We start from the raw sequence: 13057 nt of genomic DNA on the forward strand, positions 1-13057 counted from the left end.
CCAAATCATGTATATAACGAGAAAGGTTTTAATGTGAGCTGATTTGTAAATACGCACACAATTCAGACTCTCCAGTCTGCCATGTTTTATTATTGATAAAGTTCCAAGTTTCAAATAGTGCATTATGTTTGCATATTGGTTGCAATACTCATGCGATGACGGCACTGCTTTTGTTTTATTGAATACACATGATTCTGTCACCTGTAATGAATCGATCAATGTTGACTATAAGGAAAGTGCATCGACAATAAGTATCAATGTACCACGCATGGTCATGCAATTACGCAGATGAATACATCTATCTTATGCCAGTTCTTGTTTGGGTCGTTATTTTCAACTGAGGATATTACCAATATTACCAACAAAGTCAGTTACAAGTTCTGATTATAAACAGGAAATATAAGAATCTAACAAGTTGTTTGATTGATAAAAGGATGATGAATAAGGTATAGCCTAGGCATAGGGGCACATCATTGATATGGTATACGTAAGCATGTAGCTGTTAAGTGAAATACATCTAGATTTATATATACAAACACGTAGTCGATAGAAAACTAAATACTCCAAGACATGATTGACCATCTATAAATAATCTAGATTGCGCTACATGGCATTTCAGAATCAAAACATGTCCATGATAAACACTCGAATCTTCACACCGTTAAAACCCAGGTTACACATAGCTGAACATAGCTCCTGGCTAAGTTCGGCGGTAGTTCGGGAGCAGTCTTACCAGTTTTAGGCCACGCCTATCTTTTAGCGTAGAACATGCGCAGAACATGTCCCAACTATCTCATAACCAGTGAATAACTTACTCTCGACTGAGCCCCGAATGCTTTCTAAACTACTCCCAACCATCCAGACCTCTAACCGAATCTCTCCTGACTAACCCCCGACCGATTACTAACCCTCTCACGAATAGAAATGGACATATTCAGCGACTTTCAAAGGAGAGGTCATTTTCGCTTTTGATTAAAATTATCCATTCTTCTATGTTTTTAACATCACCAAAGGATGGAATTCGGATCACGTTAAGCTTCAATACGGGTTTGAGTGTTCTTCTTTGTTTTTGGTCGTGTGAATGCTTTCCACACAAGATGTCTAAGGAATGCCTTCCACACAAGACGTCTAAGGAAAATACTGGCATCTCATACAGAGATAGAATAACGAACAAAGAGGTTTACCACAGAACAAAGCAGAGAGAAGTGGCAGACATGGTAAGAGAGAGAAGACTAAGATGGCTAGGACATGTCCTGCGAATGGAAGAAAACAGAACAGCGAAGAAGATCTTGGAATGGAAGCCACACGGCGGAAGAAGAAGTAGGGGAAGGCTAAGGCTGACGTGGCAGACAAACGTGGAAAAAGACCTCCAAAGCATTGGAAGCTCCTGGCATAGAGCCAAAAGGGAAGCACAGAACCGAGGAAGGTGGAGAAGGACGGCCCGATGTGCCTCAAAGGCACGGGAGGAACTAAGGTGCTAAGGTAAGGAAAGAAGGTCGGGGGTCATTCGCCCACGTTCTGGTAGTGGTCAGTTTGTTTAGGAATGAGTTAGCAGAGATTTGTTCTACGGCCATTGGGGGGGGGGGGGCATGAGTAGGTTGGGAACTAGTTGGAGATAGGTCAGCTGTGCAGCAGTGTTTATGGCGTGGTTAAGATTAAAATTTTAGTGCTGACTTACTAGCGGACACCAGCCGAACACTAGCCGACCCATTCCAGACATTCCATCCAGAGCCGAATATTTTGAAAATTCTAAAACATTTAATCTGACCAAGCTGAACACCTGCCTACCACAGCCGACCTAGCTCCCGAATCACTCGTAACCATGGTGGTGGTGGTGGTGGTGGTGGTGGGGGGGGGGGGGGGGGTTCGTCGTTAGGCCATGTAATCTGGGCTTAATTCGTTATAGTCAAGTCTATGGCGCATGCGCTTAGTCGTTTCAGTAGAAAGAGAAACAGCCATTCCGCCATGGCTACCCAAGTAAACAAGACGTGCCTTATGGTTGCTGCCATTGACTTTGGCACAACCTACAGCGGCTATGCTTTTTCTTTCATGTCGTCTCCAGAAGATATCATCATGAATAAAAACTGGGGCGAAAACGTCGGCTTCCAGTCGTACAAAACACCAACATCGGTGCTTCTGTCTCCTGAGAGAAAATTTGTTGCTTTTGGCTTCGACGCGATTGCGAAGTACACCACCTTACTCGAGGAGAATGAGGACAAGGAGTACTACTTCTTTGATCGTTTCAAGATGCGCCTGCATTCTTCATATCAGGTATCTTTCCTCTCTTTTTATCATCTATTTTCAAGTTTTACATTCATGACGGTCTTCTTGGTTGCCTAGTCCCTAAAAAAAGAACTAGAAGCATTTGCTTTAGTCAGAATGACTTATTAGTAATTTCATATTAGCAGACAGAAAGACTATTCATGTTTTCATATCCAGGACCTGGACAGAAGCGTCTACCTGACAGCCCTGAACGGGAAGACCCTGCCGGCCATGGACGTGTTCTCGCACGCCCTGCGCTACCTGAAACAGCACATGATGGATGAGATAGCTAAAGTGTCCCAAAGCATCGGAGACGGAGACATCCGCTGGGTCATCACGGTTCCCGCCATCTGGAACGACGCAGCGAAACAGTTCATGCGAGAGGCTGCCTACGACGTAAGTTCACATATCTGAATCATGCTGTCGATAGTTTTCCAATATCCAGCGACTCTGTATTATGTCAGCTCAAAAATACAAAACAAATATACTTGAAAAGAAACCTTCTACCCCTGAACAGGCCAATATCGTGTCTAAGGGAAACCCACAACAACTTGTCATCGCGCTAGAGCCTGAGAGTGCTTCGCTACACTGTCGAGAGCTGCCCGTAAACCAGTTCGTGGGAGAGAGTGGAGACGTCAGCGATAAGCTGAACATGCCGCCTGGCACGCGTTACATGGTTATCGACTGTGGAGGTGGGTTTTATTCCACCTTTCTAAAAGCAAACATTTTTTTCAACCTTTATTAACATTTGCATAACATTACATTCACATAACAATCACATAACATTATAATACATGAGAGTAATTGCGATCAGGCAGTATCGCCTTACGGGGCTATTTCTGTACTATTATTTACCCTGTTCTTAAAAAGTGCAAAATTTGGTTTCATGTTTTTTACATAACATAGGTATATACAGTATTTTGCCAAGAGAATATAATATAAAAGTGTGGCATTGGCCGTACGACGGTAGCATACACCATATACAATCAAATTCTCGTCTAGCTCTATATCTTTCTTTTCATAGTTCCTCCACCAAAGACAGAATTGCTTCCAGAACATTTTAACCTCTTTACAATACACAAAAATATGTACTATGGTATGTTTTTCCTTACAGTTATTGCATCGGTCGGTTTTTACTACATTTGTTTTTTTTAACCAGCGCGCTGTTTGTAGGTAGGAAATGGTGGATTATCTTGTACTGAAAATATTGTAAATTGGTTTCTTTAGTGACAATAAAGGCGGTAGTATAAACTTTCTCGATGTTGTCTTTGCCAATTTTACGTATGAAAAGCAAACATACTATTGTTGCAGGAGTGTGATCAGCACTGATTATCTTGTATACTTTATCAATTAGTAGACATGCTTTTTGCGGTGTGTATTCCTGAAGAGGTAGCAGTTAATACGTCATGAAACCTACTTTGAATTGCGATCTTCTTTTTGTTAATTTTTCTCGATCTTTTTCAGGTGGAACTGTTGACATCACCACACATGAAGTCGGACCAGACAACAGAGTCAAAGAGGTGTATGCAGCAACGGGGGGTGCGTGGGGAGGGACGCAGGTTGACGAGCAGTTCGTTGCTTTGATAGAATTAGTGTTTGGTAAGACGTTCATCGACGATTACCGCTCGTCTCACCCATCCGAGTGGCAGCAGTGGATGGAATCTTTTGAGACCAAAAAACGCTCCAACACGTCAGAATCTGGGTCCGTCAATTTCCCCATTCACTATCACTTCAATGAATTCCACAGGCGTGTGAAGGGTGGGGACGTAAAGAAGTCGATTGATAACTGTAATGTAGACGGGGTGCGTTTCTCAAATGGGTTCCTATGTCTAGAAGATGAAAAGATGCGAGAACTGTTTGAAGAAGTGATAGACAATATCCTGAACCATGTGGGAAAGCTCATGCAGGAGGAAAGCCTGTCAAGTGTGGCATACTTTTTCCTTGTGGGGGGTTTCAGTGAGTCTCCCTTGCTCCAAAATGCCTTTAAGAAGAGGTTTTCAAACAGAGTCCGTGTTTTGGTCCCAAATGATGCCAGTTTGGCCGTGGTGAAGGGAGCCGTTAAGTTTGGGCACACTCCCAATCTGATAAGCGAGCGAATCAGCCCCAGAACGTACGGTATCGAATGTGCGTCTGACTATGACAGCAATCTACATATGGGGGGGAAAAGGGTATCCAATGTATGCATGAACGCTTTTCATAAGTTTGTGGAAGCTGGCGAACCTGTTCTTGTAGGCACGGGTAAGTTGCACACCTTCCACCCCCTGCGCCCAGATCAAACAAAAGCCAAAATCCACGTCTACGGCACACATGACAAAGACGTGCATGTTACCTCCGCCCCAGGCGTACAGAAACTGGGGGTGACCATGCTAGACATGCCCGACACAACCGGGGGCACAAACAGGCAGATAGAAGTTACTTTCCTCTTTGGCGACACAGAAATCGAAGTCAAAGCTGTAGATGTGACTACAAGGTCAAAAGCAAATGTAGAGATAAATTTTCTGAATGACGACATAAGGCGTTAATCAGTCAAGTCATGTCAAGAATGTGGTAAGATTGGACATAAGGACAAATAACGAAATACAAGGTGAAACATGTTTCCTTGTTGAACATATCAAGGGATATGGCTGATATGGCAGGGTAGCATTTCTTGTATTGACTGAATACGAGCCATATAAGGCAGGCTTTTCGCTGCTTTTGAATGTCAAGAGTCGTGAATTTGGTCGTCCGAATTACTGTAAATGAGTAAAAGACATCTGCTAATATGTTCCTCATCGATCAGCTGACGAATGTTACGATAGTGGGTTTTACGTCGAATTGACAAAATAAGAAATCTGCTTTCCATTGTATAAAAAATTAATGAAGTGCACCTTTACGATAATCTATTATAAGCCAAAGGCCTTGAAATCAACCATCCGCGGGTACCAAACAACTTGTAGTGTACATGTATCATAGTGTTATAATGTTTTGTTCATATAATTTACCGTTTGCATCATGTTCAATTTTGTGGTTACCTGAATTATGTATAGATTTAATTGTGCGTAAGTGTTTTGTTTATATAAGCAGGAAATCGCCGAATTAATCATCCTAGACCCGTCTCTGTGTTTATTCTAGCATAGAAGCTCTCTAGATTAAAAGTTTGAATATCTATTCAATGCTGTTTGTGACTGATTACTGTATGAATGATGTTTGTATTCTACTATATATACTTTATATTCTTCGTTAACGTAAACAATTGGGTAGAAACTTTCCAAAAAAGGGTTCTCCAAAATACTTAACTAACATCATCGACTTGTCACCACTACTTTTTGTGTTTTTGGCTGGCAGGTTTAATGTTTGATATTTTCAATTGTTTGTGGTGCATTTTATAACGAAGTAGCGTAACGTAACATCATCATTGTGAGGACCAATACAATCCGAGCAATTAGCCCTTAGAATATAAACCAGTTGATGCTCTTGAATTGAAGGGTAAGCATATTCCATCAACTTCTGTCAATACACCGCCATTGATGACGTAATGTCACTTCTTAAATATGACAATCAGTCTTATATTGGGGTTGTAATTTTTCCAACATTCGTGTTTCGTTCTTAGTTATGAGTTTCAGCCGGTAAAACAGTAAAAATATCATGTAAAATGTATTTTCGTGGGCGAATCATACCCAACAGTTGTTACTCAAAACTAACAATGATAAAATGACATCAGACGTAGTAAGGACGCCAGCTGGACAAGGCCATCTACTAGTGACAAGCCGACTTCATCGGTGCGCGTAAATTATAACTGAAATTAAATCACACAGCGCATTTTTATTGTTTGAATTCGATGATTTGTCCGTTTCTTTCACTTCCTACATGTATTTTTGGCGTGTCTACGTCGCTAAGCAAAACCTTATCCTGGAAGAGCTGAATGCAGCTAACAATGGGTGCAAAAACATTATTTAAAATATTTTCATTATATACTGGTAAGGGGAAAGCATCAAATCCCTAGTCATTGTGTCTTTTAAGAAATGTTGGTCCGCTGTTAACTTGGACAGTAATTTAAGCCTTTCACGAAGATGTATAAGGTTTGATATGGTTTTCATACGTTCTTGGGAATCGACTTGTCTGATATTCCCCGTATCCACACATGTTTGCGAAATTTATTCAGCTGGCCATTTTTCAGATATCATAACTCTGGTAAAAATCAAGCACGTCATCATACATGCAGGTTTCCCGAAGTCGCGCATGCGCCTGATGCTTTCAGCAAGACGCTCGGCGCGTTCAGATTCCTTAGCACCTTGTGTTACAAGCAGCTCGTCTTTCTGACTGATGGCTGACAGTCCGTTAAACGTGCTACTAGTCGCTGCGATAGACTTTGGGACAACATTTAGTGGGTACGGGTTCTCATTTCCGGCCTCTAAGAATGATGATAAAAACGATGTGCCGATTTACCTCAACAAAAATTGGGGTCAGAACCTTGGCTTTCAGTCATACAAAGCTCCCACAAGTGTCCTTCTCGGCCCTAGCCGAGAATTCATCGCATTTGGGTTTGACGCGGTGGAAAGATACGCCGTCTTGACGGAAAATGAAAAGGACAAGTCCCACTACTTTTTCGATCAATTCAAGATGAGGCTACACTCCGATCATGCGGTAAGGACGTATTCTATATATTACCAAGCAAATTACGTATAGCCTGACCTCGCTGATGACATGTTCTTCGAGCACCAAGTGAAATGTCGCAACGAGCAAAGAGTTTCAGATATAAAGACAGTTGAAAACTTTAAGAAATGGGGATCATGCCTCTTATTTTTCTATTCTTATCGTTTTGCCATTTATACAGGGCATTAGAAAGGACATCCCCCTCACCGCTACTAACGGGGAGACGCTACCGGCTTTGGAAGTTTTCTCCCATGCTCTGAAGTTCCTCAGCGACCACCTGAGAAATGCCGTGAAAATATCTACCGGCGCCAACATAAGGGAAGACAACATCCGCTGGGTCATCACAGTCCCAGCTATCTGGAATGATGCTGCTAAACAGTTCATGCGGGAAGCAGCATACAAGGTACTGGCTCCATGGTAACGAACGAGTTTTCAATAATATGTAACGTTACATGTACCTGACAAAAGTATCAAACGAAGGAGTTGCATGTTAGGGCATTTTGTCACTATGTAGCCCCCATTTTGCCTCTGATATCAAAAGCAATCAAGTTGAATTTTGGCACACATTTGGAATCTAACACAATTTTCAGGTTGTTTTGTGTTTTCCAAAAATGTTTTGAATGGTAACGTTACGCTTTGCTTGTGGCAAAGGGAATATCTTTCAATTGATCATGTTCACCAAACAAGGTATACAAATCGGCAAATACGTAATGTATCAAATCAACATAGGCTGCTTGGTTGTGATGTTAGGATCCTTTTAACGGGACAGGAAGTAAACATTGAGTAAGCAGTGAATTTGAGATTGAGTGATCAGTATGAAAATGTAGGAATTGTACGTTATTCCACCTGTACCCTAGGCTGGCATCGCTTCAAGGTACCACAGAAACCGCCTACTCATCGCGCTGGAGCCGGAAGCGGCCTCCCTGTTCTGCCGGCAACTGCCCGTGTCCCACTTCAGGGGAGAGACGGCGAACCCGAAGTCACTGCAAATGGACCCACAAGAACGATACATGGTCGTCGATTGTGGAGGTAATAAGCCCCACTCATTTCTAAGAGGGATGTACTTGATAAAGTATATGTTATCAAGGATGTGAATTGGTGCCGAACATTTTGCAATGCAGAGAGGACTATTCATTTCGCCGTCTATGTACGAGTATTGTATAAAGAGACGCCATTTGTACCATAGCAGGTTTATTACCTTCGCCGAGAAGGTTATGCAGAGGGTAGCGTTTGTTTGTCTGTTTGTTTGTCTGTTTGTTTGTTTGTTTGTAGTGGCACAGGATAGCTCGAGAATGCCTTGATGGATTGTCTTGGTATTTGGTATGTTGGTAGGTTTTGATGAGACCTAAAAACGATTAGATTTTGGGCCCCCTAGCGGCTTCTTACGGTACTGCAGCGGAACTTCCTGTTTTGATATATCGTGTTCTGAACATGCTATGGAACTTTTGTTAGTGGTAGATAGCTCTTTGGACAGAGAGTAAGTGGTGTGGGTTTGGCCCCCTAGCGGCTTTTTTTGAACTGCAGGAGCAGGTTTTGCGTCTGACTTTGAAAGGGAATACCTCAAGAAGGGCTTGATGGATGGTAATGATTTTTGGTAGGTAGATAGCTTGAGTGATGATGTACATAATTAGACACTTCTTATGCAAATCAGTATCTAATTTGCATAATTAATGAGGAAAGTTTATACATCCGCCAAATTCCATGATAGGACTCTGAAACATGTGACATATGTATTAAACTGAGGAAGAGAGAAATATTAATTGATATGAACTATGCAAATGAAGACCTCATTTGCATGATTAATGAGAAAATACTATAACATGATGGCCTTGATGGATGGTCATGATTTTTGGTATGTGGATAGCTTGTGTGATGCTTAGTGTGATTGGACGATAATTATGCAAATCAGATTCTGATTTGCATAATTAATGAGGCAACTTTAAAATCCGCTTTGTTCCATGATATGACAATTCAAATTGTAACTGAAGAAGAGAGAAATGTTGATAGATAGAAAATATGCAAATGTGGTCCTTATTTGCATACTTAACTTCTATTATGCCATACTGGCAAAAGACAGCAATTTCATACATTTAATCCTTTTTTTTGTGGCATCGGGACGTTATGTAAATGTAAACATCGTTGAATCAAATTATGCTAATAAGGGCCTCCTTTGCATAATTGGTGATAAATTTGTTAAGCTCATACTTTGGACATGTTATATTTTAAGACAATCAACTGGTATGATTTATGATTGATGAGAAACACTCCTAATACGTCAGTCATAAAGGTTAAAATCATTTGGCGAAGGTATGAGGTCGTGGAACTCTAGTTTTGGTATGAAATGAGTTGAAATATGTCACAAATGAGATGTGAAGGAACATCTCTTCTTGAGAATGGAATAATCTCAATGTGTTGTGCAGATATTTTTAACAGCGACTGAGTTGATTTCTAGTTGATCACACCCTTGGAAGCTAGTCGGAGGCAAACAGCAGTAAAATGGAAGTTTAATTGCTGGTTAATGGGAAACGTCCCTGACCCAGTTACAATTATTGAAGAAACTGATGGATATCTCTACATATTCTCTGAACTCCAATCAGTTTTCTTTTTTTGCTGCAAGGGTGGGGTGAAATATGGGTTGAATTCAGAGCGGACATATATTGTTTTTGTAGACTACTTTCCCATAAAGTCAGAGAACACATATTGTCTGTGTTAAGTTTCGTTTCTCTTAATTAATGGAAATGTGGGTTACCCAAGTCTTTAATCAACACTTCACAAATTTGGTTATGAATTCATCTGGCTCTGATATCACACCTCACTCTATCCTAGCAGCTGTGAAGAGGAACCGTAAAGAGTTCAGAAATTAGATGTGGAATAAAAGTTGTAGAGACATCTATCACCATACAGGTGTAATTAAAGATTCTTGAAGTAATTGAAAACGGGTCATGTCTGACATATCTTTGGTTCTGACAAACTTTCAAGGGTATGGTTAACTTTAAATCAACTCAGTCACTCATAAAGATGTGAACAGAAATTGAAAACGTTTCTTGCGTTTCTTTATTACTCACCCTCGTACATGTGTGACAACAGTGTAATGTACAGGTACATTTACAGTCCACTCTCTATACACGTCGGAAGAAGAGATGAGAAATTCACTGCCTGTATTTTTTTTAAACTTTATGCCTACTCCTTACCCCTAGTATATTTTGTATGTGTTGATAAAAGACTTGCATTTCTCGTCACACTACAGGAGGCACGGTGGACGTAACGGTCTACGAAATCCGAGACGACGACTCTGTGAGGGAACTACACCGTCCAACAGGCGGGCCATGGGGTGGAACAAATGTAGACTCTAATTTCAGAACTCTCCTTGATAAGATATTTGGCAAAGATTTCATGAATGACTACAGGCACAACTTTCCGCAAGAAAACGTACAGCTTATGGCAGACTTCGAAATGAGGAAAAGATCTGCTGCTGATGCTAGTGTTCACCTGAATTACAACTTTGTTTCCTTTCTAAAGCGCACATCATCTCAAAATATAACCGACATAGTATCAAACAGCAATGTAGAAGGAGTTAGGTTTTCAAATGGTCTACTCCGAATGTCTAAAGAAGTCATGCATAGTCTGTTTCAACCTGTCCTAGACCAAATAACCATCCATATTCAATCACTTCTGGCCAATCCAAAGTTAAACATCAAAACCATTTTTCTGGTAGGCGGTTTTGCCGATTCGCCGTTGTTAAAGACAGCGGTCGTGGATAGAGTTTCGAACAGTGAAGTTCGTGTCTTAGTCCCTGAAGAGGCAAGCCTTGCTGTTATCAAGGGGGCGGTTTTGTTCGGGAGAAACCCGGACTCCATTAAGGAAAGACTAAGCGCGCGCACCTACGGTGTGAGGTCGACGACAGAGTTCAAAGAGGGGGTGCATCCCTCACAACACAGAGTTGTTACCGAAGGGCTGACACTCTGCACAGATATCTTTAACAAATTGGTTGAGGTAGATGACGTTGTGGTCTTGCAGGAATCAAAAAGCATGACATTCAAAGCAATACGAGACGATCAACAGGGTGCAACGGTCTATCTGTATTGCACAGGGGAAAAGAACCCAGAATTCACCACAGACCCTGGCATGACTATCTGTGGCCGAGTTCACGTTGATATGCCCGATACACGGGGCGGGAAAGAACGTACTATCGAGGTTAAGTTTACCTTTGGTAGAACAGAGATAGACGTCCAAGCTGAAGACCTCACTTCTCACACAAGAGCGTTCACTACGATAGATTTTCTTCAATCCTAAACATAACCCATGCGCTTTGAACAAATTCCCCTGAAGCTGGATTCAAATGGAACAGAGAAAAAGAAAAGAGGAATATGACATGCCCAGCGTTCCATTCGTTCAATCAGTAACGTTAAGTCTTAAACGGGTAAGAATGTTATAAGGAGACGGTGGTAATTGGCAAAAAGTAGCCAGTGAGAGAGACCTCAATGCACTGGACCTTTCAATAGCATAGCACATCTAGCCTGTATGCCGACCTTGTTAGGCTTGTAAAAGTCAACGCCAATAATTTATAGCTCGGGTGAACTTTATCACGATGGCATTAACGCTAACGCGTGTAAACTGGTAAACATACCAACCTCATAATCTTACCACATCTATCGGCCTGTACCAAGCTGGGACATATTTCACTCTCCAACGCGCCAGCAAGCAAGCAAGCAACGCACCATCAATGATTACCAATTCTAGCCGATCTTTTACATAAAGCCTGCACAACTAAAGTACAATCAAAACGCAAACACAGAGGTTCAAGTGAATTTGGATGGAATTCTTTTCTTTTCCACAAAGACCAGTAACATTATCATTTACATGTAACAGAAGGAGAGTTTGACGTCATCACCTCTTATATACTGCTGTGCTTGGGCGGATTTGTACCTACCATGAGTGTGTATATAACACAATAAAGATGTATACATGACAGTCTTCTTGCACTGTAATTATTAAAATCTCCCTAATACGCCAGTATACTTTTATCCACCGTATGTACATCTTGCTTCAAGGTCATCACGCCCACCTCCCACTCCCAACACACACACAATTTCCCCTATACGCCATTTCAGTCACAAGTTGTGTAGGTTAATGATTGCTAGGAATGTGCAGAAGAGATCTGCACGAACTTTCAACCAGCCGTCATGATGGGGACTAATATAGTCTCGCATTCAATCAACACTCATTTTTACAAGGGTTCTGTGCCACGATTGTAGAATAAAGGTTTCTCGTAATACTACTTATTTCTTTGGACAATGCCTGCCCCTACCTCTTCGTTTGACCTTGAAACCTGTACCACATGTGCCCAGGGAAATAATCATGCACCTTCTAAAAATGTGGATTTGGAGCCTACCTGGTGTGTGAAGTACTCAGAACTCATGGGAGACGATCTCAGTCATAATGTAATTAATCCAACGTTAAGTCCCAGTTTCTACAGATCATACACTAGTACTTAAGTTACTACTGCGCGGCCTGGGTAAACCGGCCATCAACTGAAGTGTTTGTTGTATGAATAGGCTATTTCAAAGCAATGCTGTGGTTACTTTAAAGTCTGCAAAAAACGGCAAAATAAACTGCCGGGGCGGGCTGGTGACGTGTTGAATTGCACCAAGTGTTAGGATAAGTCGTTTTTCTGTCCCAAAACACCTTACAGACTGTGTTTTCCATTATATGGGTGAGGATTAGCATTTAGTAAGTCTCCAAGCAGATGTTGGGTTGGAAACCTGACACTTTTCTTAACTGCCACATATTTTTGACACAAAACCCTCGCAGTATTTAACGACAATTCGATCTCTACACCATGATAAGAGTCTAAGATCATTTTTGGACGCTTCGAGGGACTACCATCACCCACAGGAACAATCTCAATAGATACTACTGGTATTTGTTATTTTGTATCTCACGGCATTCTAATGACACCAAAAGGGGAATGACATGCTTATATTTCTTCCACTTGTCCACAGCACAAAGTCATACTTCAACATACACAATAACACTACACCAACTACCTGAGAATTCCTATGCAGTGGTACAGTATTATTGTATGACTAATTGTGTACATAGTTAGAAGGCTTCAGGTGTTTGTGTAGGCGTGCGTCAATGACCCACTCAATTAAAACTGGGA

At 41.4% G+C, this 13057-nt stretch overlaps 2 protein-coding genes across 2 annotated transcripts; both read left to right on the plus strand.

Moving 5' to 3' along the window:
• The first annotated feature begins 1899 nt into the window (after positions 1–1899).
• LOC136436056 (heat shock 70 kDa protein 12A-like) lies at positions 1900–5150 on the plus strand. The gene is made up of 4 exons (XM_066429759.1): positions 1900–2271; positions 2440–2658; positions 2780–2954; positions 3727–5150. The coding sequence occupies exons 1-4, from the start codon at positions 1915–1917 to the stop codon at positions 4782–4784; spliced, it is 1809 nt and encodes a 602-aa protein (XP_066285856.1). The 5' UTR covers positions 1900–1914; the 3' UTR covers positions 4785–5150.
• Positions 5151–6741: 1591 nt separating this feature from the next.
• LOC136436058 (heat shock 70 kDa protein 12A-like) lies at positions 6742–12529 on the plus strand. Its single transcript, XM_066429761.1, has 4 exons — positions 6742–6885; positions 7076–7297; positions 7752–7923; positions 10142–12529. Exons 1-4 carry the CDS (start codon positions 6862–6864, stop codon positions 11185–11187), a joined length of 1464 nt encoding a protein of 487 aa, XP_066285858.1. The 5' UTR covers positions 6742–6861; the 3' UTR covers positions 11188–12529.
• Positions 12530–13057: the final 528 nt, after the last annotated feature.

Source organism: Branchiostoma lanceolatum, chromosome 6, assembly GCF_035083965.1.
Source record: "Branchiostoma lanceolatum isolate klBraLanc5 chromosome 6, klBraLanc5.hap2, whole genome shotgun sequence".
NCBI classification, from domain to species: domain Eukaryota; kingdom Metazoa; phylum Chordata; class Leptocardii; order Amphioxiformes; family Branchiostomatidae; genus Branchiostoma; species Branchiostoma lanceolatum.

Excerpts from the sequence above, each read along its gene's own strand:
- LOC136436056 (XM_066429759.1), top strand. The coding sequence starts at position 1,915 with ATGGCGCATGCGCTTAGTCGTTTCAGTAGAAAGAGAAACAGCCATTCC. Across the intron at positions 2,272-2,439 it reads GCCTGCATTCTTCATATCAG|GACCTGGACAGAAGCGTCTA; the intron begins GTATCTTTCCTC and ends TTTCATATCCAG. Across the intron at positions 2,955-3,726 it reads CATGGTTATCGACTGTGGAG|GTGGAACTGTTGACATCACC; the intron begins GTGGGTTTTATT and ends GATCTTTTTCAG.
- LOC136436058 (XM_066429761.1), top strand. The coding sequence starts at position 6,862 with ATGAGGCTACACTCCGATCATGCG. Across the intron at positions 7,298-7,751 it reads TGCGGGAAGCAGCATACAAG|GCTGGCATCGCTTCAAGGTA; the intron begins GTACTGGCTCCA and ends CCTGTACCCTAG. Across the intron at positions 7,924-10,141 it reads CATGGTCGTCGATTGTGGAG|GAGGCACGGTGGACGTAACG; the intron begins GTAATAAGCCCC and ends GTCACACTACAG.